This window comes from Anser cygnoides, chromosome 32, assembly GCF_040182565.1.
Source record: "Anser cygnoides isolate HZ-2024a breed goose chromosome 32, Taihu_goose_T2T_genome, whole genome shotgun sequence".
NCBI lineage: Eukaryota > Metazoa > Chordata > Aves > Anseriformes > Anatidae > Anser > Anser cygnoides.
In genome coordinates this window covers 1,180,278-1,203,597 of record NC_089904.1, presented here as the reverse complement: position 1 = coordinate 1,203,597, position 23,320 = coordinate 1,180,278, and the positions used below count along the sequence as shown (strand labels likewise).

The 23,320-nt window shown below is 68.6% G+C and overlaps 4 protein-coding genes across 9 annotated transcripts; 2 read left to right on the top strand and 2 right to left on the bottom strand.

Annotated features, from left to right (window-relative positions):
• The first annotated feature begins 1,876 nt into the window (after positions 1 to 1,876).
• Positions 1,877 to 8,627, top strand: CACNB3 (calcium voltage-gated channel auxiliary subunit beta 3). 4 transcript variants are annotated; one of them, XM_066985816.1, is made up of 14 exons: positions 1,877 to 2,099; positions 2,276 to 2,368; positions 4,969 to 5,091; positions 5,174 to 5,296; positions 5,383 to 5,498; positions 5,589 to 5,653; positions 5,739 to 5,758; positions 5,954 to 6,034; positions 6,219 to 6,277; positions 6,368 to 6,477; positions 6,579 to 6,730; positions 6,828 to 6,923; positions 7,027 to 7,176; positions 7,254 to 8,627. In XM_066985816.1, the coding sequence occupies exons 1-14, from the start codon at positions 2,058 to 2,060 to the stop codon at positions 7,596 to 7,598; spliced, it is 1,575 nt and encodes a 524-aa protein (XP_066841917.1). In that variant the 5' UTR covers positions 1,877 to 2,057; the 3' UTR covers positions 7,599 to 8,627. The 4 variants fall into 4 exon arrangements, with proteins under 4 accessions (XP_066841917.1, XP_066841918.1, XP_066841920.1 ...); XM_066985817.1 differs by having other exon boundaries at positions 1,891 to 2,099; positions 7,278 to 8,627; XM_066985819.1 differs by lacking the exons at positions 1,877 to 2,099; positions 2,276 to 2,368 and adding an exon at positions 3,810 to 3,937 and having other exon boundaries at positions 7,278 to 8,627.
• Positions 8,628 to 8,849: 222 nt separating this feature from the next.
• On the bottom strand, positions 8,850 to 14,203 carry DDX23 (DEAD-box helicase 23). Of its 2 annotated transcripts, none has more exons than XM_048055979.2 (17): positions 14,082 to 14,203; positions 13,583 to 13,800; positions 13,362 to 13,460; positions 13,108 to 13,204; positions 12,934 to 12,999; positions 12,666 to 12,804; positions 12,420 to 12,553; positions 12,221 to 12,333; positions 11,980 to 12,123; positions 11,602 to 11,827; positions 11,303 to 11,448; positions 11,018 to 11,195; positions 10,661 to 10,903; positions 10,327 to 10,478; positions 10,067 to 10,175; positions 9,568 to 9,742; positions 8,850 to 9,464 (listed from the first exon to the last, which is right to left on the bottom strand). In XM_048055979.2, the coding sequence occupies exons 2-17, from the start codon at positions 13,798 to 13,800 to the stop codon at positions 9,241 to 9,243; spliced, it is 2,463 nt and encodes an 820-aa protein (XP_047911936.2). In that variant the 5' UTR covers positions 14,082 to 14,203; the 3' UTR covers positions 8,850 to 9,240. The 2 variants fall into 2 exon arrangements, with proteins under 2 accessions (XP_047911936.2, XP_047911937.2); XM_048055980.2 differs by having other exon boundaries at positions 12,420 to 12,550.
• Positions 14,204 to 17,505: 3,302 nt separating this feature from the next.
• RND1 (Rho family GTPase 1) lies at positions 17,506 to 20,231 on the bottom strand. The gene is made up of 5 exons (XM_048055981.2): positions 20,083 to 20,231; positions 19,885 to 19,972; positions 18,653 to 18,762; positions 18,381 to 18,515; positions 17,506 to 18,292 (listed from the first exon to the last, which is right to left on the bottom strand). Exons 1-5 carry the CDS (start codon positions 20,200 to 20,202, stop codon positions 18,047 to 18,049), a joined length of 699 nt encoding a protein of 232 aa, XP_047911938.1. The 5' UTR covers positions 20,203 to 20,231; the 3' UTR covers positions 17,506 to 18,046.
• A 240-nt stretch (positions 20,232 to 20,471) lies between these two features.
• On the top strand, positions 20,472 to 23,248 carry CCDC65 (coiled-coil domain containing 65). 2 transcript variants are annotated; one of them, XM_066985390.1, is made up of 8 exons: positions 20,472 to 20,678; positions 21,121 to 21,288; positions 21,370 to 21,539; positions 21,699 to 21,837; positions 21,965 to 22,162; positions 22,240 to 22,458; positions 22,566 to 22,718; positions 22,849 to 23,248. In XM_066985390.1, the coding sequence occupies exons 3-8, from the start codon at positions 21,379 to 21,381 to the stop codon at positions 23,155 to 23,157; spliced, it is 1,179 nt and encodes a 392-aa protein (XP_066841491.1). In that variant the 5' UTR covers positions 20,472 to 20,678; positions 21,121 to 21,288; positions 21,370 to 21,378; the 3' UTR covers positions 23,158 to 23,248. The 2 variants fall into 2 exon arrangements, with proteins under 2 accessions (XP_066841491.1, XP_066841490.1); XM_066985389.1 differs by having other exon boundaries at positions 20,657 to 20,688.
• The last annotated feature ends 72 nt before the right edge of the window (positions 23,249 to 23,320 follow it).

Below are 23,320 nucleotides of genomic sequence, written 5' to 3'. Positions count from 1 at the left end.
CGGCGGCCCGGTACGGCCCGGTACGGCCCGGTACGGCCCGGTGCGGCGGGGGAGGCGCGGGCGGCGCGCGGGGGCGGCGGGCGCGCGCGCGGGCACGGGCGGCCCGGTACCCCCGGGGCCGCGCAGACACGGCCACACGCGCCGCCGGCCTGCACCGACATGGCGGGGACAACGGGGACACGCGCAGCCGTGGCCCCGCACACGCGCGGGCACACGCACACGCACACACACACACACAGAGCCCCCCCCCCCGGTGCGTGCCCCTTGCACACTCAGCCCCTCGCTCACACACACGCACCCCCCCCCCCGCGCGCATCCCCGCACCCCCTTGCACGCGCACGCACGCGCTCGTGCACCCTTGCACGCGCGCTCGCCCCCTTTTACGCGCGCCCGTCGCGCGGCGCCTTGCACACACAGACAGCCCCCCCCTTGCACACGCACCCCCCCCCACGCACCCTGTACTCCTCCCCAGCATGCGCGCCCCCTCGCACACGCACCCCCCTGCACGCACCCCGTGCACGCACACACCCCTTTGCACACCCCTTCGTTCGTGCCCCCCCCGTCAGTGCACACACGCCCCCACCAGCACCTGTGGGCGCAGGGCACCCCCCCTACTTCCCCCGCCCCCCCAACCCCAGGGGGGCACGGATCAGGCCTTGGGGCACCCGCAGCCCCAGGAGGGGTCCAGCCCCGGGCCTCCTGCCCCCCCTCCCCCCCCCGTTATCCCAGAGACCAGGAAAGGGTCGTGCACCCCCCCTTAACGGCAGGGCCCCCCCCATTTCCCTCCCCCCGCAGCAGCGCTGGGCCCCGGGGAACGCAGATTAATCATTAATTACCAGCGCCGCCGCCGGCCCCGTGTCCCCGCGGCCCCGTGAGGAAGTGCCGCCGGGCAGGGAGGAGGGGAAGGGGGGGGGGGGGGTGGCAGTGCCACCCGTGTCCCCGTGGGGCCACCAGCACCCGGCACAGGGCCAGGGCTGAGGGTACCCAGGGGTCCTGGGGGGGGCCCTGGTCCCAGGGAGGCTGCATCGCACCCTCCTTGGGTGTCGGCACCCAGAGGCACCATCCTGCCCCGGGCCCAATCCTGACCCTGCTGGGGATCCCAGGGCCGGATCCTGACCCTGCCGGGGCTCCCCAAGGCGGATCCTGACCCTGCTGGGGATCCCCGGGCTGGATCCTGACCCTGCCAGGGCTCCCCAAGGCGGATCCTGACCCTGCTGGGGACCCCTGGGTTGGATCCTGACCCTGCTGGGGATCCCCGGGCCAGATCCTGACCCTGCTGGGGACCCCTGGGTTGGATCCTGACCCTGCTGGGGATCCCCGGGCCAGATCCTGACCTTTGCCGGGGCTCCCCGGGCCGCATCCTGACCCTGCTGGCACTTCCCAGGCCAGACCCCGGCCATGCCGGAGCTCCCCGGGCCCTGCCCCTGCCCACTCTGCTCCTCCCCGGGCCGCATCCTGACCGCCCCGGGACCGCTCGGGCCGGTCCCCGCCCCGCTGCCTCCCTCCCTCCCTCCCTCCCTCCCCACCCCTCACCCCCCGGGGGCCGCAGCAGCCCCGGCGCCGCCTCCATCGATCGAGGGCCGCTTTGCAGCGGTGCCGCAGCACCGCGGGGCCGGGCAGGATCGGGCCAGCCCCGGGGGGACACCGGGGGGGGGGGGGGGGGGCTCGGTGTGAGCACCCCAAGCCCTGGGCACGGCCCCACGCGGGGATATGGGGACAGAACCCCCCGGAGGGGGGGGGGGGGGGGCCGGACACCGGCCACGCGTGGGCACGGCGGCGGCCGCGGGGCCTGGCAGCACCGGGGACTGCGGGGAGGAGCCGTGCCCGGTGCCCCCCCCCCGCCGCCGCCCGGTGGCTGCCCAGCTCCGGGGGCGCAGCCGGACGCCACGGGGATGGGCGCGGGGGCGGGCAGGCGGGGGCGGGGACGACCGGGACGCCCCGGCGGCCCCGTGTGATGCGGAGCGAGGCGGCGGCGGCGGCGGCGCGGCCCTTCCCGGCGGAGCGCCGCGGTCCGGTGCGGGGCGGCCCCGCCGGGATCCCGGGGGGTGCCGCCGGGGATGTCCGCCCCGCCGCAGCCCGCCGCTCCCGGTTCCTTCCAGGTGAGTGAGCCGGAGCCTTCCCGGCCCTCCAGGGCCCGGTTCGGTTCGGCTCGGTTCGGCTGGGGGGGCAGGGGGGTGCTGCCGGTAACGCCGCAGCGGCGGGGGCCGTGCCTCCCGGTGCTCACCGGCCGCCCCCCGCCGCTCTCCCCCCCCGTTCCCCCCCCCCCCCCCCGCAGAGCCCCCGGAGGCTGCCGAAGCGCAAGAGCCGCTTCAAGCGCTCGGACGGCAGCACCTCGTCCGACACCACCTCCAGCATCCTCCGCAGGCAGGTGAGCGGGCACCGGCACCGGCACCGGCACCGGGGCGGGGCAGCCCCGCCAGCCCCGTTCCCCCCCCCCCCCCTCCCCGGCTCGCTCTCGGGGGCGGCGGCGCTGCGGCTCCGCAGTGAGGCACGGGCCGAGGGAGCGCCCGGTTCCCCTTTGTGGCCCCCCCCCAAAAAAACAACCTCGCCCCCGGTACGGCGGGGACCCGGCCGGCCGGTGCTCAGCCTCATCCCCCCCGGGACCGGAGCCGGGCACCGGGACCGGGCTCCGGTGGCATCGCAGCGGCTAAAAATAGCGAGTGCTGCGTCAGGGCCGGGCCGGCCCCGCCGGGCACCGGCACTGCGGCGCGGGGGGGGGGGGGGGGCGGCACCGGGGAAACTGAGGCAGCGGCGGGTTACCGGGGGGTGTCCCCGGGCCGCCCCCTCCCGCTCCGTCAGCCTGTCCCGGGCCGCCTCCCCGCTCCCGTTGCGGCTCGCCCCGGTACCGAGCCCCCCCCTCCCCCCCCGCCCGGGGTACCGGGGAGCACCGGCGAGGGGATGGGGGGTGCGGGACGGCCGGGGGGGGGGGGGCGCAGGGAGGCCGGAGCACCCGGTTACCCCCGCAGGGTGCCTCTTGGCCCCCCCGGTACCCCCCGGAGCCCCCGGTACGCCCCATCCCCGAACCCAGCGCGGTGCCTTCAGCACCTCGGAGAGGGCCCGGCCCGGCCCCGCCGCTGCCCCGGGGCCGGTACCGGTGCCCCCGGGACCGACCCCGGACCCCCCCCCCCCTCGCCCGGGGGCTCCGCGGTTCGGGCCGGCCCGGTGCCGCCGGTACCCGTCCCGCCGCGCGGTAACGGGGCGGGCCGGCCCGGTCCCCCGGGAGCCGCAGCTGCCCCCCTCCTCGGGGGCGGGGGGGGCGCGGCGGGGGGGCGGGAGCGGCTCCGGCCCCGCCGCAGGGCTCGCCCCGCAGACGGGGCTGCTGCCGGCTCGGGGCAGGACGGGGGCCGCCGCCGCCGCACCGGAGCATGGAGGTACCCACGGCCCCCCCACACCCCCCCCCCGCACCGCCGCCGCCCCCCCCGGTACCACCGGCCGAGGGCTCCGGGGGAACCGGCGCGGCCCCGCCGCTGCTGCCCCGGGACCCTCCCCCCCCCCCGCAGTCCACCCCCGGGGCCCCGTCCCGGTGTTCAGCACCGGGGCCGCTCGGGACCCCCGGCGGCGAGTGTAGCCCCCCCCCCCTCGGAGGGGGGCACACCGGAGAGGGGCCGAAGCCCCCCCCCCGGGGAATAGGGAGCCGCCCCCCGGTCCCCCGCCATCGCCCCCATCCCCATCCCGGTCCGGCGGGGGCGGCCCCGAGCTCCGGGAGCCCCGGGGGGGGCGGCGGGAGGCGGGGGCGGGGAGGGGCGGGGAGGGGCGGCGGAGCGGAGCCGAGCGGAGCGGGCAGGGCCAGGCGAGCCCGAGCCGCAGCCGGAACCGGAGCCGGTGCCGGTAACCGGGAGGGCGGGCGGGAGGGCGGGGGGGGGGCGCGGGCGGCACGGCTCGGCTCGCCCCGTCTATGTCGTTTTCTGACTCCAGCGCTACCTTCCTGCTCAACGAGGTACCGGCCCGGTACCGGGGGGGGGGTACGGGGGGGGGGCGGACCGTGATCGCGGTGTGTGTACGGGGGGGGAGCCGTGCGCGGCGGGGGGGCCGTGCCCGGTGTGGGGGGACCGTGCCCAGTGCCGGGGGGGGGTTGTGTCGCCCCCCCCCAAGCCCTTTGTTCCTCGCCGCTTCCCCCCCTCCCTTTGCCCTGTCCCCAGCAGGTGCCCCCCCCCCCCCAGCCCCCCCGTGGCCGCGGACCCCCCCCCGAGGGGCTGCATTGGGGGGGGGGCGGTGGTGGAGACGTGGTGCTGGGGATGCTGGGGGGGGGCTGGTGAGATGCTGGGGGGGGGGGAGGCGTGCTGGGGAGGCCATGTTGGGGGGGGGCCATGCTGGGAAAGCCATATTGCTTGTGTTGGGGGGGGGGCTCTAACACCACCCCCCCGGGGATGAGCGAAGCTGAGATGCGCAGGGTGGGGGGCGTGGGGGGGGGGACGGTGCCGCCACGTTGCTGAGCTCAGCTCGCCGGGGCCTGGAGCGCCTCGGGGGGGGGGGGCCGGGGGGGGCCTCAGCCACATCCAGGCACCTATAAATATTTCACTGCAGCTTCTGCGCCTGTTCCGGGCGCAGCAGGCAGCCGCTAATTGCCGGCGGGGGGGGGGGGAGCCGGGGGGGGCCGCACCGAGGCCCCGCACCTGGGTACCCCAGGGCTGGGGATGGGGCACGGGGCTGGGGGGGGCCTGGGCAGGGCCACATCGTGGTTGGGGGGGGGACAGGACAGGGTCCCACTGCCCCCAGCCTGGCCCTGCATCCCATGCCGGGGGGGGGGGCTGCAGGTTTCCCCCTGCCCCCCCCCCCAGCACGCGGAGCCTGCCTGATGCCACGCGCGGGCACCCGGTTTGGTGACACTGGGGGCACCAAAAGTGGGATGGGGGGGGACCGGGGTCCCCTTTCCCGGGCTGGTCCTGCTGCGGGGGGGGAAACGTGGACGCCCCCAGCCGTTCGTGGGGGGGCCCCCGCAGCCCCCCGGCACTCGACGCCGTCCCGCAGGGCTCAGCCGACTCGTACACCAGCCGCCCGTCCCTGGACTCCGACGTGTCCCTCGAGGAGGATCGCGAGAGCGCCCGGCGCGAGGTGGAGAGCCAGGCCCAGCAGCAGCTCGAGAGGGCCAAGGTACGGGGCCGGGGGCACAGCCTTCACCTGGGGGGGGTTGGTATTTGGGGGGGGGGGGCACTGAGCCCCATTTCTTCCCCAGCACAAGCCGGTCGCGTTCGCCGTGCGCACCAATGTCAGCTACTGCGGGGCGCTGGACGAGGAGTGCCCGGTGCAGGGAGCCGCCATCAACTTCGAAGCCAAAGATTTCCTGCACATCAAGGAGGTGAGGTGGGGTACAGGGGGGTCTGGAGGGGGGGGGGAGCAGGACCAGGGACCCCCAACCCACCCCCCCCCTCTTCTCCTGCCCAGAAATACAGCAATGACTGGTGGATCGGGCGCCTAGTGAAGGAGGGGGGGGACATCGCCTTCATCCCCAGCCCCCAGCGCCTGGAAGCCATGAGGCTCAAACAGGAGCAGAAAGCCAGGTAGGGAGCGGCCCCCCCACACCCCCCCCCCCCGGCACCTTGCCCTCCCCCCGGCCACCCCGGCACTCACTCACCTCCCGTCTGCCCCAGGAGAGCTGGCAACACCTTGGGCCTCGGCGACAGCGGGAACCGGCGATCGCCTCCCCCTTCCTTAGGTAAGGGAAGGTCGGGGACGGGGCAGGGGGGCAGGGGGGGGTCCACGGCGCTGTCACCAACCTCTGTTTTTTCCCTCCCCCCAAGCCAAGCAGAAGCAGAAGCAGGTGAGGCCCCAGGACGTGGCTGGGGGAGATGGGGAGGGGGCCGCAGGCACAGTTGGGTGGTGGTGGGGGGGAACGTCACCCCTCTCCCCAGCTGGTTTTGGGGCTGGGGGGCGGTCAGGGCACCCAGGTTCACTGAAATCCCCCTGGGGGTGGGATCACAGAGCATTGACCCATCCCCATGCCCCCCCCCCCCAGACGCAGCACATCCCGCCCTACGACGTGGTCCCCTCCATGCGGCCCGTGGTGCTGGTGGGGCCCTCGCTGAAAGGATACGAGGTATTTGGGGGGGGTGGGGGGGGTCCTGCCCCATCCCATCCACCCTCCCCATCTCCCCCATGCCCGTGCCATGCCGGTGGCAGGCAGATGGCAGGGCCGGGGCTGCCGGCGGGGCGCCGCGCGGCTGCCACCTCCCCGCCGCTGCCATCTGCCGCCAGCTCACCGCGCGGCCGCCCCGCCGCAGGTCACCGACATGATGCAGAAAGCCCTCTTCGACTTCCTCAAGCACAGATTTGACGGCAGGTGATGCCCCCCTCCCAGACGCCCCCATCCCCTTCCCCTTCCCGCGCGCGGGCGGAGCAGGGCCCCCACCGCTGCCTCTGCCCCCCCCAGGATCTCCATCACCCACATCACGGCCGACCTCTCCCTGGCCAAGCGCTCCATCCTCAACAACCTGGGCAAGCAGGCCATCCTGGAGCGCTCCACCACTCGATCCAGCATCGGTGAGGGGCTGGGCTCACCCTGGGGCATTGGGGGGGGGGTCTCCCGTGGGGCTGGCTTGGCCTGAAAGGTCCCCTCTGTCGTGTCCCCCCCCCCCCCCAAGCTGAGGTGCAGAGCGAGATCGAGCGCATCTTCGAGCTGGCCAAGTCCCTGCAGCTGGTGGTGCTGGACGCCGACACCATCAACCACCCGGCCCAGCTGGCCAAGACCTCGCTGGCGCCCATCATCGTCTACGTCAAGGTGTCCTCCCCCAAGGTGAGGGGGCAGGGGCTTCTCGGGGGGGCTGGGGCTCCGGGGGGGGGCTGCCCCCACGATGCCGTCACCCTCCTCTCCCCCCCTTTCTCCTCCCCAGGTCCTGCAGCGGCTCATCAAGTCCCGCGGCAAGTCCCAGGTGAAGCACCTCAACGTGCAGATGATGGCAGCCGACAAGCTGGTGCAGTGCCCCCCGGTGAGCCTGCACGTCCCCGTCCCCCCCCAACACCGGGGAAATTCCCCGGGGGGGGCTCCCCACGCCATCCCTCACCCCCCCTCCTGGCCACACCCCCCCCCAGGAGCTCTTCGACGTGATCCTGGATGAGAACCAGCTGGAGGACGCCTGCGAGCACCTGGCCGAGTACCTGGAGGTGTACTGGCGCGCCACGCACCACCCGCCGCACGCCCCGCACGCCGTGCCCTCGCCCACCACCCTCCCGGGCCTGCAGGTACCCGCAAACCAACCCCCTACCCCCCCTAGACACCCCCTGGGGGGGGCAAAAGGAAAGGGGCAGCCCCCCCCCAGCCCCGTCTCTGCGCCCCCCCCCAGAGCCAGCAGCTGCTGGGGGAGCGGGGCGAGCACTCGCCGCTGGAGCACGACAGCCTGATGCCCTCGGACGAGGCCAGTGAGCCCTCGCCCAAACCCTGGGCAGCCTCCTCGCAGCGCGGCTCCCGGCACCTGGAGGAGGAAGAGGAGGAGGAGTACGGGGAGCCTTACCCCGACCTCTACCAGCCCCACCGGCACCACAACAGCGGGCTGCACGGCCCCCCCGGCCCCGCCGCGCAGGAGCGCCTGCTGGAGCGCCCGCCCGAGCGCGACCACGACAGGAACTGGCAGCGCAGCCGGCCCTGGGCCAAGGACAGCTACTAGGGTGGGTGGGCGAGGGGGAGGGAAAGGGGGAAGGGGGGGGGGCGGCTGGGAACCGGCCCCCTCCCCCCCCCCAAACCCTTTTTTCCCTGGGGCCTGGCGGCCAGGTCCCCGCCGTCCCTTCGCACCCCCCCCAGCCCCGCGCTGGGGGTGCTCAGACAATCTCCCTCTCTCGGGGAACTCCTCCGCAGCGGCAGCTTCCCGGCGCCTGGCCCCGGGCACGTCTTCAGCCATAATAAGCACAGGAGGGGGCCGGCGGCCAGGATGCCAGGGCCCCCCCCACCCCCCCCCAAAAAAAAAAAAAAAAAAAAACCCCACTCCCTGACTCCAGGTGACCCGAGAGCAGCCACATGCCTTCCCCCTGCCTCAGTTTCCCCGCCTGCCCCCCCCCGGCATCGCAGGCTGTGTCATTCCCCGCAGGGCAGCTGCCATCAGCAGAGGGTGCCCCCCCCCCCCCCAAAAGGACGCGTGGGCCCGGTAAAAGGGGTGGGGGCACAGTTTCAAGCAGCATCCCCCCATCCCGCTGCCCTGAAGATGTAGGGGACAGTGCTCACCTTCCCCCCCCCCCCCCCCGGGGCCTGGCCTGTCCCCCCCTCCCCTGCCCCTGCATGGGACCCCCCCAGGAGGAGGGGGCCGCACCAGTTGCTTCGCTCTGCACCGATCTCCCCCCGCCCCGTTCACAGTAGCCAAACCGCTTCCTCCCCCGGGGACAGGGGGACAGAGGGGGACAGACGGACCCCGCGTGGCGCTGCTGGACCCCCCCAAAGGGCAGCTGCCCCACGCCCGCGCTCGCTGCCCCGTCCCCACCGCCCCTGTCCCCGCACGTCACCGCAGTCCTGTAAATACAGCGCCCACGGCCCTCGGCCGGCGGCTGCTCCGCGGAGGGTCCCGGTCGCCCCGGGACCCTTCGCAGGGAGCCGTCCCCAGCCGGCAGAGGGGAAAGGGTGGGAGCCACAGATTTGTTATAATTTCTTTTTGTAGAAAGCACTGATTTCCCTGTAACTTGTTTCAGAAACACGAGCGTGCTCGGAGGCAGCGGTGTCCGGTTTTCTGGCGGCTGGGGAAGGGGGAAAGCTGCAGCACCGCGACTGCAGGCGCCGGGGCTGGGTGAGGGACAGGACCCGGGGCTCAAAGGCTCTTGATTTAGGGGCACTGCCAGCTCCGAGCACCCCCGAGAGCGCCGGAGGGCGCAGGAAGCTGCCACCCAGGGACACGAGGCGGCGCCACAGGAACGGACAGCACGGGGAGGCGACATCTGGCAAGGCTGCTGCAGGTTTATTCCTGCAGCTTGGAGTTTTAGCTAAAAAAGGGATGAAAGGGACACAGCTCCAGGGACAGCCCTGCCTACAAATCAGCGCAAGGAACCCCGCCCCGGCCCTGCCCGGGCAGCAGGGGGGCAGGGAGGAACCTGCCCCCAAACAGCCTCCGGCAGCTCCACGAGTCCCCGGTGAACGCAGGGAGAGGGACCAGGAGCGCACAGGGGCCGTTTTGGGGCAGTCCCGGCCCCAGTCCCTGCTGTCAGCAGTCCTGGCTGCACTGGGGCCAGGGGCTCGGGGGAAGGAGCAGCCAGCAAAGTCCCGGCAGCCCTCGGTGGTCCTCCTGTCCCCAGAGCGGTGGCCGAGAGGCGGACGCCGTCCCTGGGGCCTCAGGCGAAGATGGTCTCCTCCCGCCTCTTCTTGGTGAGGATGGTGCCAGGCTTGTGCTGGGCGTCAGGGTGGTTGGCCAGCTCGGGGGGGCAGGAGGACACGGGGCTCTCCAGGATGGCCTGCTTCAGGTCGTAGAAGACGGTGGAGTCCTCCTTGGTGAGGAAGGTGATGGCCACGCCGCTCTTCCCCGCGCGGCCCGTCCGCCCGATGCGGTGGATGTAATCTGCAGGGGGCGGGGGAGTCAGGCAGGGCCACCCCACCCTGTGCACCCCCACTCCCCCCCAAAAAAATTAACCGTCCTAGCCAAACCCAGACCCCCGACTCACCCTCGATGTTCTTGGCCATGTCGTAGTTGACGACCATGGAGACGTCGTGGATGTCGATACCGCGGCCGGCCACGTCCGTGGCCACCAGGATGTCCTTGGCCCCAGCCTTCAGGTTGGAGAGGGCGAACTCTCGCTGCTCCTGGCCTTTGCCGCCGTGCAGGGTGCAGGCGTTGTACTGCAGGACGAGAGGGGGGTCAGCGGGGGGGGGGGAAATGGAGCCTGGGCGGACCGGAGGGGAGCCGCGGGGGTCTCCGCGCTCCCATGGCTCTGCCACGGCGTGGAGGACCACACGGTGACACCAGGGACAGGACGGATCAAATCCCTGTGACGATTTGGCCCCAGGACAAATTACTGGGACCTGTGGGGCCTGGGGGCAGCACCGCAAAATGCAAAAGCTTCTGGTTGAGGGATGGAGAGAGAGAGAGAGAGAGAGAGAGAGAGACACGGACTCTGGGACGCCAAACGGCCGCTGCAGCGCGAGGCTCCGGCCCACACTCACCCCCATCTTCTCCAGCGACTTCGCCAGCACATCGCAGCCCTTCTTCTGGTTGACAAAAATGATAATGGGCGGGTCGAAGCCCTGCTCCAGAATGGCTAACAGCTTCTTCCTGTTGGGAGGAGGAGAGTTAGGCAAGGGGGGAGAAGCCGCAGTGCCCCGCGGGAGCCATTCCGTTCTCCAGGGTCGCACCCCCCCCCCCCCCATGGAGCTCCCTCGCCCCCAAACGCCCCCGCCCACCCTGAGACCCCTCCTCTCCGCACCTCTTCTCCGACTCCGACATGAGGAAGACCTTCTGCTCCACCCGCTCGTGCGGCTTGCCGGCGGAGCCGATGTAGACCACAGCCGGACGGCGGAGGTAGCTGCGGGCCAGGCGCTCCACCGCCGGCGGCATAGTGGCCGTGAACATGACGGTCTGCGAGGGAAGGGAGCAGTGAGCAGCGACCCCTCGGGGTGGGAACGCGGCCCCCGCTCTCTCGTCCTGTTCCCCAAAGCCCCAAAATTGTCCCTTCTCCGCTACGCGCCCCCCCCCCCCCCCCCCCCCCAGCCTGGAGGCAGCACCCCCAAAGTCTGCCCCAGGCTCCTGCCCGCACCCACCTGCCTGTACTTGTGCTTCCCCGACTCGAAGTTCGCCAGCATCTTCTCGGGGTCCTCGGCCTCGTCCGTGTCGGGTTTTTGGTTGGTGACGGGCATGTGCTCCAGGATCTTCTGCACGTCGGGCTCGAAGCCCATATCGATCATGCGGTCCGCCTCGTCCAGCACCACGTAGGTGCAGCGGCTCAGCACCAGGTAGCGGTTCTCCAGCACGTCAATGAGACGCCCCGGCGTGGCGATGACGATCTGGGGGAGAGAGGGTTGACGGCTGCGGCCCGGTCGGGACCTGGCCCCTACTGGGGGGCTGGCGGTGCCCCCAAGACTCCACCGCAGGGCCCTCCAGGGCTTCCTGACCCTCACCTCGCAGCCCATGCGCAGCCGGAAGCCTTGGTCCTCGCGGGAGATTCCTCCGATCACGGCCACCGTGCGGATGCCCAGCGGCTTCCCAAACTTGATGGTTTCCTCCTCGATCTGCTGGGCCAGCTCTCGAGTAGGGGCCAAGATGATGGCGTAGGGACCCTGGTCCGACTCCTCGATCCTGCAAGCGGGAAGGATACAGCCACGTCGCCCATGGGGATGCACTGCCCCTCTCCGCAGCGTCCCCGTGCCCCGTCCCACCTCGTCCCCGGGCCCCGTCCCACTTACCGGTCGATTTTGGGCAGGGTCGTGATCCAGACGAGCAGGGGGATGAGGAAAGCGGCCGTTTTGCCGCTGCCCGTCTCAGCCACGCCGATGATGTCGCGGTTCTGCAGGCCGATGGGGATCGCCTGGCGCTGGATCGGGGTGGGCTCCTGGCGAGGAGAGAGGCGGGTTTGGGAGCAGAACTTCCCCCTCGCACGGATCACCCCCAAAAAAAAAAGAGCCAGGAGCACCGATCCCTAGAGCCAGCTCCCCACGAGGGCCGCCTGGGTCTGCCAGCAGCAGCCCCTGCTCCCCGTGCCCACCTTGTAGCCGCACTTGTCGATGACCTCCAGGATGTGGGGGGGCAGGGATGAGTCCTTCCAGGAGCGGATGGGGTTGGGGATCTTGCCCCCTTTGGTGGTGATGCTGTAGTCCTCACGGAAAATGCGCCAGTCCCTGTCTGTCATCTCGTCCAGCTTCTTCTGGGACCAGTGGCGGTCATCCCAGCGCTGCTTGGCCTCCTTCTTCCGCAGCTTCCGCAGCCTGGCCCTGAGTGGGGGTGAGGAAGGGGACAGGGTTCACCCCACGCCTCTGGGGACATGGGATTTGTCCCTCCACCTATAAGAGGACACGCTGCAGCCCGGTGCCACCCCCTAGCTCTGCGCCCTCCCAGCTTCTCCCCCCCAGCTAAGCGCACTCACTCCTCTTGCTCCTTCTCCTCCAGCGTTCGCCTCTTTTCCATCAGGTCCCCGTAGAAACGCGACTGCTCCCTTTTCTGCTGCTTCAGGTCGATCCCCGCGATGAATCCCCGGCCCAGCAGCTGCACTTGGTGCCGTTCCTTGTACCTAGGGTAGGGCAGGAGTGTCAGCGGGAGGGCTGGTGCTGCCCAGCACCCCCCCAGGGCACCCCAGCACCCCCCCCGGGGCACCCCCAGGCCCTCACAGCGGGTTGTAGTCAATGGACGTGTCCTCTGATGCATCCCACTCAAAGACAAACTTGCGGTCATTCAGGTGCCGGGTGCGTCTCCGTTTCTTCACCCCTCCCAGGTAGCGCTCCTGCGGGCAGCAGAGCATCAGCAGGGCACGAGCCCAAGCATTCCAGCCCCCACCCCGGTGCCCCCGAGGCCGGCCCCCAGCAGCACCTTGATGGCGTGGAGCTCTTTGCTCTTGTCTTTCTCCTCCCGAATCTTCTGCCTGCCCTCCTCGTCCTCCGTGCCGTTGGTCTCCCGCTCCATGCGCTCCCGGCGCTCCCTGCGCTCACGCTCCTGGGGGTCTTCTGGGGAGCAGGGGAAGGACCTCAGAAGAGCCCCAGCACCCCACGGCGAGGCTGGGAGGCTCCGGGGGGTCCCACCACAGCCCCTCACACCCAGGCAGGGACGACACCTTACCTAGCATCTTCCTCCCCATTTCCTGGAACTGCTTCCTTTTCTTCCTCTCCTCCTCCAGCAGCCGCTGCCGCTCCTCCACCTCCTGCTGCCGCCGCCGCAAAGCCTCTGCCTCCCGCTCTGCCTTGGACAGGAACTTGGGCTGCGGCAGGAAAAAGAAGGCTCAAACCTGGCCCGGCCACCCCAGGACACAATGCCCCACTCCAGCCACCCGGCCTGGCACAGCTGCCACGGCCGGGACTCTGCAGGAAGGGAGGACTCCCCCTCCTACCTTAGCTTCTGCCTCCTCTTCAGCTTTCTTCTTCGCCAGCAGCTCCTCCAAGGACAGGGGCTGGGCCTGCCAACGTGGGGCCAGACCGTTAACAGCCCCCGGGGGGGGGGCGTTTGGTTCAGCAGAGGCACCCTGAGCGCTGCAGGAGCTGCGAACCGAGACCCCACTCCTCACCTTCTCCTTCTTCAGCGCATTCTCCTCCTCTTCCTCCGCTTTCCGCGAGTCCCGCTCCTTCCGGGACTTCGAGTCCTTGCCCCTGCTTGGGGACAAGCTTCCCAGCAAAACAGGGGGAAAATTAGGCACCGAACGCAGCCCCTGGCCCACCCCGACCCCTCCGACGGGGGGAATCCCCCCCGAGCAGAGCCCGGGACGCTGCCACACCGCAGCAAAGCGGGGCCGCAGCCACCCCGAGGCGAGAGGACGCTCACCTGGATCTCTTCCTGTCCTTGTCCCGCCGGTGCCCATCCTTCTCCCGGTCCCGGTCCTTCTTGCCCCGGTCTCGATCTCGGTCTTTGTGCCGGCGGTCCCTGCGGAAGGGGACGGGGACGGTGACGGTGTGGCCCCCGCGTCCACCTCCTCAGCTCCTCCCGGGGCTTCCACGGGCCCCCAGGGGGGGAGAACGGCTCGCCAAGAGTCCCGCGGGGCTCACCTATCTACCGACTTGGAGCGGGACCGGGAGCGGGAGCGGCTGCCTCGCCTCCTATCCCGGGACCGGTGCCGCTTCCTGTCCTTGCCGGGGGACCCCTTGCGGTCCCGGTCGCGGTCCCTGTCCCGGTCGCGGTCCCTGTCCGGGGAACGGGAGCGTTTCCTCTCCTCCTTGACGGGCGACGCGTCCCGGTCCTTCTTGTCCGCCAGTTCTCCAGCCATCTGCGGGACGGGGGCTCAGCGGGGACCGCCGGGGGGGGGGGGGGGGGGCACCGGGCAGAACCGGGGGTCGGGGGGACAACCGGGGGCCGGGGGGGGGAGACCGGAACAGGGGACGGCACCGGGGACCGGGGAGGGCACAAGGGGGCCGGGCCCTGCCTGCGAGCCCAGCTCGGGGGGAGGCAGCGGCAGGGCCCTGCAGGCCCCCCCCGGTCCCGGGAGGATCCCCGGGGTCTTCCTGCGGGTCCCGCCCCCCCCCTCCGCCAGCCCCGGCCCCGTCTCACCGCCGCAGGCCTCAACTCCGCCGCGCAGCCACCGCCGCCATAGCCGCCGGGCGCCGCGGGGCACGCCGGGAAGGCGAGTCCCGGGGACTGCAACTCCCAGCAGCCCACGCAGCAAACCCCCCGCAAAGGGACTACAACTCCCAGCAGCCCCCGCGGCCTCCCCGTTCCCGTCGGCTTTGGGCCCGGTGTTCCGAGGGAGGCCGGCACCGGGCAGGGGCCGACGAGACCCCCCCGGGGAGCGCCCGGCGTGGCGCGGGGACCCCGGCACACGGGAGCGGGGCACTCGCCTGGGCTCCGGTGGGACCGGGGCTCCCGGGGTGCCCTCGGGCCTAGTCCGGCCTTGCGCTGGCCCAGGGATCCCCCGGCGGCCCTTCCTAAGCAGCCCGAATCCGTCCAATTGATTGTTTTATCAATTAATAAAAGCCTCACATTGATTATTTTATCAATTGATTAATCGAAGTCTCACATTGGCTATTTTATCACTTAATATGTCTCACATTGATTTATCACTTAGTAAGTCTCGCATTGATTATCACTTAATAAAAGTCTCACATTGTTTTATCAATTAATGTCTTACATTGATTGTTTTATCAACTAATAAAAGTCTCACGTTGATTATTTTGTCACTTAAAAGTCTCACATTGATTGTTTCATCAACTAATAAAAGTCTCACATTTATTATTTTATCAATTAATTAATAAAAGCCTCACATTGATTATTTTATCAATTAATAAAAGCCTCACGTTGATTATTTTATCACTTAATAAAAGCCTCACATTGATTATTTTATCAATTAATTAATCGGAGTCTCACATTGGCTATTTTATCACTTAATATAAGTCTGACATCTATTGTTTTATCACTTAGTAAAAGCCTCACATTGATTATTTTACTTAATAAAAGCACATTGATTATTTTACCACTTAATAAAAGCCTCACATTGATTATTTTACCACTTAATAAAAGTCTCACATAGCACTGGTGGGAACTGGTGAACGCGGTCCCTTCTCACGGGCAGGGGAGCCTCAGCGTTGGTGCTGAGCACCAGGGAGGGCACGGGACAGAGGCATGGAGCTGAAGGCCGAGCTCTGGGTGCTGGGGGGGGGCAGCGGCCGGCACCCTGGGGTGCTGCTGCCCCCACTGCAAGGACGAAGAGGCCGGCACCCCGGGGTGCCGCTGCCCCTGGTTCAGGGAGGCCGTGAGGCCACAGCTTTGTGCTGTGAGGCAGGGAGAGCAAAATCCCAAGCCCTCCATCGCCAAACCCTCTGGTTCGGGCCCCCGCAGTCCCTGTGGGTGAGGCACCGAGCGAGGGCTCTGCTGCCGTCTGCTCAGGCCGCCCCTAAACCACCCCAGCAGGGTCGGGACTCGTCCGGTATCGATTGAGCCCTGAAGCTTCCTTCCCTGGGTGTAGCCGCTGTTGTTTCGGATTTAAAACATCAGGGTTTTATTCAGAAAACTAATTCCCGTGAAACTCGCCCTGAGCCTGACGGCACCCAGTGCCTGGTGGTGCGTGATCGCAGCCGGGGTGCAGCCCTGGATCCCGAGGTGCTGAATCCCAGCCATCACAGGTCCTCAGGTCCTGTTTCCACTACAGAGGAAGCAGTCCCTCTGTGGATGACTGCTCTGGGCATAAAAGATGTTTTCTGTGATGCGGTTACAGCTTAAGGATCAAGAGAGATTGGCTTTTACCATGCATACGTTACAGGACCAGATCGTTATATAAGATTCCATCTTAAATAGGGTCATATTTAGCAACTGCCATAACACTCGCTCCCTTATTACAGGGTTGGAATAGCGATTGTGTTATTCAACTCACAATTACAATTTCTTAAGCAGATAACAAACGAGATGGTCGGTATTGCTTACAGCACCCTCAGTCACTGGAGGCAGAATTCAGGGGTTTGGCAGAACCTGGCCCCTGACCACCTTGGTGCCGGCCGAATCTGGCACACCGAGCCCCAGTCCCACAAATTATTGACAACCTTTTAAAGCACATTTGTGTGACAGAGACCCTGTAGCTCATTAGGGTGCCCCAGGGCTCAACTTCAACCTGTGCGGGGATTACAAGCGATCATAATTATGCTTTGCGTTACAATCGAACCCAAGCACGGTTTCAATTAAAATGTAACACCAGAACAGGAGCTTGTGACGATTCTGACCTAGAAACCTCGTGGACCTGTAATAATGAATCAGCAATTACAAGTGATGATGTTTTTGACGGTCTGGAATTCTGGAACCTTAGATTGAGTTGTTAATAATATGAATTACCAAAGATACTGTAATTTCACTCATCCTGGTCCTACACACCGTACTCTACAGAGTAACGGCTGGCCAAGCACTAATAATAACAGGGGAATACGCAGACCTGACAACATATATGCATGTATAGATCTCAATCTCTTCTGGACAATCCGATTAAGCCAAACAGGCCTAATAAAATTCCATTGTTCTTCCAACCTGCGGTGCTGGCTGCCAACAGCGCAATGACTCCTGGCAAAGCTGGTGACGAGCGGCTCAGCGCCGGGGAGCCTCCGGCTTTGCAGCTCAGCTGCCTCCAAGAGCCTCCTGCCGCAGCGGGCAGGTGCCTGCACCACGGCACGCCTTGCTCCCCAGACACTTTCACCTTAAAAATTTAATATTTTAGCTTTCTACGCAGCCATCGCCACAGGGCAACGTAATAAGCACCAAGTGTCTAACCCCTGGGCAGGAAGGCCGAATTGTTGGGTGGCTTTTTACGAACGCGGGACTTTACACGCCTTCCCGGTGGTGGCAGAAGACCCAGACAGAGCAGGATGTGTGCTGGGCTGGGAACCCGCTGCTACAAGTAAATAATCATAACTAAATACTGGTTTTAGTAGTAATGATTTATAATAAGGGAAAAAAAATAAAGAAAAAAAGCCTCCGTGTCCTTTGGTATTATAGAATCCCACAAAGCCGCTGCTGCGAATCCTTCAGTTGCGAGACACCCCCCCAACACCCCACTGCTCCGTGCAAGAGCCCCACAACCAGCAGAGCATCTGTCCCCAATCCCCTTCCCCTACAATTACCCCCCCACCGTCACCTCCCCATCCCCAAGCTGTCCCCTTGCTGGGGAACCAGGTACAGCCAGGAGGGGCTGGGGGCAGCAGGAGACCCCCGTAGGGACCCTTATGGGGTACCCGAGGCTGCCCCACAGCACACAGGCAGAGCCCTAGCCCACCCCCGGGGGGGCACACAGCTCCAGGACTCCCACCCCACCCCAGGGACTTTACCCCGGGTCACACTACACCACCACCCACGGGTGACAGCGCAGCCAGCTGCTGGCATCACGTCACCTTTCCCTGCTGGCACCGTGAGGTGTGGCACCCCAGGAAGGACCCTGCCCTGGGGAGTGCCAGGGCTGAACCCCCCCCCCCCCCCCCCAAACACAGCACCAGGCACCTGCTGCACGTGGGTAGTTGTTATATTTTTCCAATAATAAATAAGCTTTTTAATAACACTGAACATTGAACAGAGTCACCCCAAGAGACAGTCTATAAAACAGCCGCCCCCTCCCCGGAGCCCCGCTCCCCACCGGGGCTTGGAGGGGGGGGGGGGGGGGGCACCCCGAGGCATCCCGGGGCCAAGCAGCAGATGAGGGATGGGGCAGAGCCGGACACCAACTGGGCATTCAAAGAAAAAGGATGAGTCCGTGGATGAATCCCGCTGGGCCGGGGGCTCGGGAGCAGCCACCGAGCAAGGTCCCTCCCCAGGTGTTGTCCCCCCCCCCCCCAACACACACACAGCAGCTCCGGGGGGGCTGCCCCCCAGCCCCGGGCCCCAGCACGCACTGGTGGGGGAAGCGGTGTGATGGGAGGGCGGCGAGCACCCCATCCTCCTTGCGGGGGGGGCACCGCAGCCCCATCTGGCCCCCAGCCTGTCCCAGGAACTGGGGGCTTGGCGGAGGGGGGGGGGGGGGAAGGCATCCCTATCCTCCCCCCCCCCCCTCACATGACGGAGCAGCTTTTTGCCTTCTCCTTCTTGAAGGCGGAGGAGATGAGCTCGGAGCGGCTGGGCAGGTGCAGGAGTCTCTTGGAGAGGCTGCGCGCGGGGCTTTTGGGGGGCTGCGGGGGGGCTTTGCTGAGGCAGATGCCGGACACGGTCCGGAAGATGCTGTGGACGCTCTTCTCCGAGGTGAAGGCCGAGCACTCCAGGTAGCTCTCGGCTCCCAGCTGCCTGGCCATGGCACAGCCCTGCAGCACAACACGGCGTCAGGCCAGCACAGCACCCCAAAACCACCCTCCGGACCCCCATCCCAGCGCCCCCCCCCCCCCCCCCGACCTGCTCGTAGGAGATGGGTGCCTGCTTCTGATGGGAGAGCTCCATCAGCGTGCTCAGGTCCGTCCGCAGGTCTGTCTTGCAGCCGATGAGCAGCACCCGCGTGGTGGGGCAGTAATCCAGGATCTCCGTCTTCCACTGCGGGCACGAAGCTGGCATCAGTTGAGGGAACCCTGGGGTCCCCAAAATGCCACCCCCCCAATTTTCTGGGCCACGGGGAAGGGGAGGAAGAACGCACGTACGGGGACCAGGTGCCTCCCCCCCCCCCCCCCCACCTTCTTGGATGCGCTGTCCAGGGTTTCGGGGCGGCTGATGTCGAAGCAGAGCAGGACGGCATCCGAGTCGCTGTAGCAGAGGGGACGCACGTTGTCATAGTAGGGGGAACCTGGGAGGAGAAGGGGGCGTCACCGCACTGCCACCCCCACCCCCAAGGGGCCAGGACCCCCGGGCATAGGGCAGCTGGAGGGGGGACACATGCAGTCCTAGAGGGTTTCCCCCCCCCCCAAAAAAAATGCCACCGGTGCTCCCCCCTTCGGACACCCTACCAAAGTCTCCAGCACCCCTAACGAGGCAGCAGCAAACGGATCCCGCGGCATTTATATAACGGCCCTGCAGCAGCCGGGGGTGGGGGGGACAGCCAGGACCAGGGGGGGGGCGGCTGCCACCCCCACGGGGTCTCTGGGGAGCCAAGGCCACCGGCACCATGCGGGGGACAGCAGGGGGATGGGGCTGCAGGGGTGGCAGGGTGCTCCCTTGGGATATGGGGGAGGCCGGGGTGCCCCCCCCCGGGTGCCCCCCCCCCAACCCGACCCCAAAAGGCCTCGGAGGGGTTTTGCAGCCCAGACGCTCCGTGCGCGGAATAGCAAAGAGGCTGCGCCAGCGCATCGCCATGGCAACGCAGGGATGGCGGGTGGTGGGGACCCCCCCCTTCAACCGGGGGGGGGGACACTGCAGCACCAGGGCAGGGCTGCCCTGTGCCCCCCCCCGGACTCTTTGGGGATGCCCAGGGGGAGGGCGATGCTGGGACGCACCGTTATTCCCCCCCCGTTCCCCCAGGGATGATGTGTGGGGGGGTCTGGACCTGGAGGGGGGGGTCGGATGGGTGCTCAGCACCCTCCAGAACAGGATCCAGCCCTGCCTTTCCCCCTGCCCATGTCCGTGCCCTCCCACCGAGCCAGCCCCCGGGGGACCCCCCCCAACTCCCTTAGCCCCAAGAATTAGGGCACCCCCCAGCCAACCCCCCCCAACCGCAGCATCCCCACTGCGGGGCTGCCTCTGCCGCAGCCCCTTCTGCGGCCCCCCCAAGCTCCCAAGCCATGCAGGGCTCCACCAGGCCCCCCCGCAGCCCCCAAATCGCCTTTCCCCCCCCCCCCCAAATGCCTCCCCCGGGGCCGGAGCTGCCCCCGCCCCGGTACCGCACAGCCTCGCGCTGCGCCCCAGCTCCCCGGTACCGGAGGAGCATTTATCCCCCCCCCCCCCCCGGTACATGACGGCCCCCTCCCGGTACCGGAGGTGTCCCAGAGGCTCAGCTCCACCCGCTGCTCCTCGCTGACCAGGCATGCCGTGTAGTTCTCGAACACGGTGGGCACGTACGTCTGCAACAGCACCGGGAGAGTCAGCGCCCGGTAAGCGGTGCCCGGTAAGCGGTGCCCGGTAAGCGGTGCCCGGTAAGCGGTGCCCGGTAAGCGGTGCCCGGTAAGCTCACCTCGGGGTAGCAGTCCTTAGCCAGCACCTGCAGCATGGCCGTTTTGCCGCACTGTACGTCGCCCACCAGCACCAGCTTGCACCGAGCCGGTGCTGCTGCCGGCGGCCTCCGCTCCCGCATGGCGGCGGCAGCCCGACCGACACCTTCCCCTTCCACCCGCCCGCCCGCCAACCCCGCGCCCAGCCGCCGCAGCGCCCTTATATATCCCGCCGCCCGCCGCGCCCCGCCCACGGCTGCTCCCGCTAGCCAATCGCTGTGGAGGCGCCCGGTACCCCGGCCAATAGCGAAGCGTCGGCGGGCAGCGTGGCCGCGCCCCTTGGGCTGCGAGGGCGCTCCTCCGAACTAGGGGGCGCTCTTCCGCCCGCTGCCGGAAGTGGGGCCGGGCCGGACAGGAAGTGGCGGTTGCTAGGAGACCGTTGAGACGCCGGCGGCGGGACGTTGGGGTGTTGGGAGGTCGCAGCCGGTACCGGGACGACGGCGGGGTGGGGGGGGGGGGGCACCACGCCGGTGGCGGCGGAGGACCGGCTCCTGCTGCTGCACAGCCAGGCGCTGGCCGAGGAGGAGGCGGCCAAGGCGAGGGGGGAGCTGCTCGCCAGGTTCCTGAAGGTGGGGAGGGGGGGGCCTTGAGGGGGGTCTCGGAGGATCCAGGGGGGGTCCCGGGTGATCCGGGGGAGGGTCGCGGGGGCGTCTCGGGGGGGGTCCCGAGGGGGGGGCCGGGGGGATCCGGGGGGATCCGGGGGGTCCCGGGGAGGGTCCGGAGGGTCCCGGCGGACTCTCGGGGAGGGGGGGGGGGGAAGGGGGTTCTGGGGGGGTCCCGGGGGAGGCCCGGGGGGAGTCCGGGGGGGTCTCGGGGGGTTCCAGGCGGGGTCCCGAGGGGGGGTCCCGGGGTGGGGAGTGCCAGGGGGGGTCTCAGGGGGGATCCCGGGTGGTTCCAGAGGGGATCCCAGGGAGGATCCCGGGGCAGGGGGGGTCCACAGGGAGTCCCAGGAGGAGGAGGGGTTCCGGGGGGGGGGTCTGCGGCTCACAGCCCCCGCGCAGGACAAGCTGGCCAAGGAGGAGCGCAGCAGCGCCCTGAGCCTCCACAAGCTCACCGCCCAGTGGCGGGCGGCGCTGCGGGAGGTCAAGGAGAAGGAGCTGCGCGAGGACATCGCCGTCCTGAGCCAGGCCTTCGCGCGGGTGCTGGACTGCAAGGACAGCGTCATCAAGGTTAGCGAGAGGCTGGTGGGCGGGGGGGGGGGGGGGGGGGGGGCCATGCCGGGATCCCCAGCGTGACCCCCCCCGCTGCAGTCCCTGGTCATGGACGTGGAGGAGGCGGAAGCGCAGCACGCCCGGGCGCTCGGCAGCCACCTGCGCAATGTGGACCGCCTGCTGCAGCTTCAGCGCAGCCGCCTGGCCTGCCTGGAGGAGGGGTTCCATGCCCAGCTGCAGGTCCTGAAGGCTGAATTTGAGACAGAGAGGTAGCGAGGATGGGGAGGGGGACGGCGGCGGAACCCGTCGGGTGGCCTGCCCTGGTGCTGAGCCCGCTCCCGGCCCGATCCGGACGGCTGCGGCTTCTCTTGGCACGTCCCCGCCTCTGTCCCGTGCTGCTCTCAGCAGCTCCCCGGCGATTTCCCCAGGAGGGCCATCCTGGAGCAGCACGAAGACGAAATCCGCTACCTGCAGGACGTGGTGCTGGCCCTGGAGCAGAACTACGCCAGGGACGACCACGAGGCCACGACGAATTTCCAGAGCGCCCGGGACGACATAAAGAGCAAGGTACGGGGAACTGGCTGGGCTCTTCAGCGTCCCATCGAGTAGCTGGCTCTGCTGAGGAGGCTTTTAGGGCTGGGGAGCACACAGTGGGGCCCGGGCAGCTGAGGGGAACCCACCGCTCTCCCCCCAGAGCCTGCAGGAGAAGCAGTACAGCCGCCTGCAGCTGGGTGGGAAGATGGAGGGGCTCTGGGAGCAGTTCCATGCCGCCATACAGAGCTACACTGAGGCCACCGAGCACTGGAAAATCACCTTCGAGGGGCTGAAGCAGAAGGACGCGAAGAGCTGCAGGGAGATCGAGATGCAGGCAAAGAAGCTACAGAAACTCCAGGTGGTGGCAAAGTGCGGGTGGGGCGCCAGGAGCAGGGACAGCCTGTCCTGTCCTGCTCACAGCTTCTCTGCCTCTAGGATCTGGTGGCGGCCACCAGGGCTCGGCTCGCGGCTCGGCTCCGGGAGAACGAGGAGCAGAACCGGCACGCGCGGGAGGAGAAGGAGGCTGCGCTCGGGCAGCTCCAGGAGCTCAAGAGCCAGATGAACCAAGCCTGGGCCAAGGTCCACGGCAGCCTGGCCAGGCTCACGGCGCAGAGCGACGCCACCCTGAAGGCAGTGGCGCAAGCTGTGGGGAAGGTGAGGCTGGGGCCGTCCCCGCTGCCCCCTGCCCCCGCAGCGTGCCGGGGAGCCCGGGGCACAGCCGTCCCCGCTCCCTGCCTCCTCTCTCTCCTTCCTCCTCGCAGGCAGAGCGCATCCTGCGGCTGGCCGAGATGGGCCGCAGGCTGGAGACGGAGGCGGAGAAGGTGCTGCCGTTCTACCTGTCCTCGCTGGCAGAGGGGGAGCTTTTCGACGCCGACAGGGTTCTCAAGGAGAAGCCCGCAGAGCCTCTGGCCCAGGTGAGGAGGCCGTGCTGGGCTCCGAGGCCCTGCGGAGTGGGGACGAGGGACAGAGGTCCCTTGGGGGCGGCCTGGCTCGCTCACGGGCAGGTCCGGGACCCCTGCCCTTCTCTCCCTGCCTCTCTCCCAGGCCCTGCAGGACTACGTGGGGCTGGAGCGCTTCTGGCAGCGCTTCAACAAGGTGAGGCTGGAGGAGCGGGCGCTGGCGCAGCAGCTGGCGGCCGTGAGCCGCAAGAACCAGCAGCTGCGGGGGCTGCTCCAGCAGTACCTGGAGGGGCTCTCCGTCAGCCCCGAGGTGCTCAGCAGGCCCAACCCGCTGCTGGCCGTCGAGCATAAGAGCCGCGTCCCCAGGGCCTGCGCACGTCGGCATCAGGGCGCTGCACCCCCCCTGCAGCCTCCCTGGGGGCGACACCTCCCCGGGCCCCATCCCCAGCTCTGATGGCACCGGCTGGAGCTGAGCCTTGTCCTGCAGACCGGGGCGCCTGGTGCTCAGGGGCACCGTGGAGCTGACATAAAAGAGCCAAACTGTGCCCAAAATGTGTTCCGCGTCTTATTTCTGGTCCCACGGAGCTTGGTTGGTCCTGCCACTGCCCTCTTGGCTC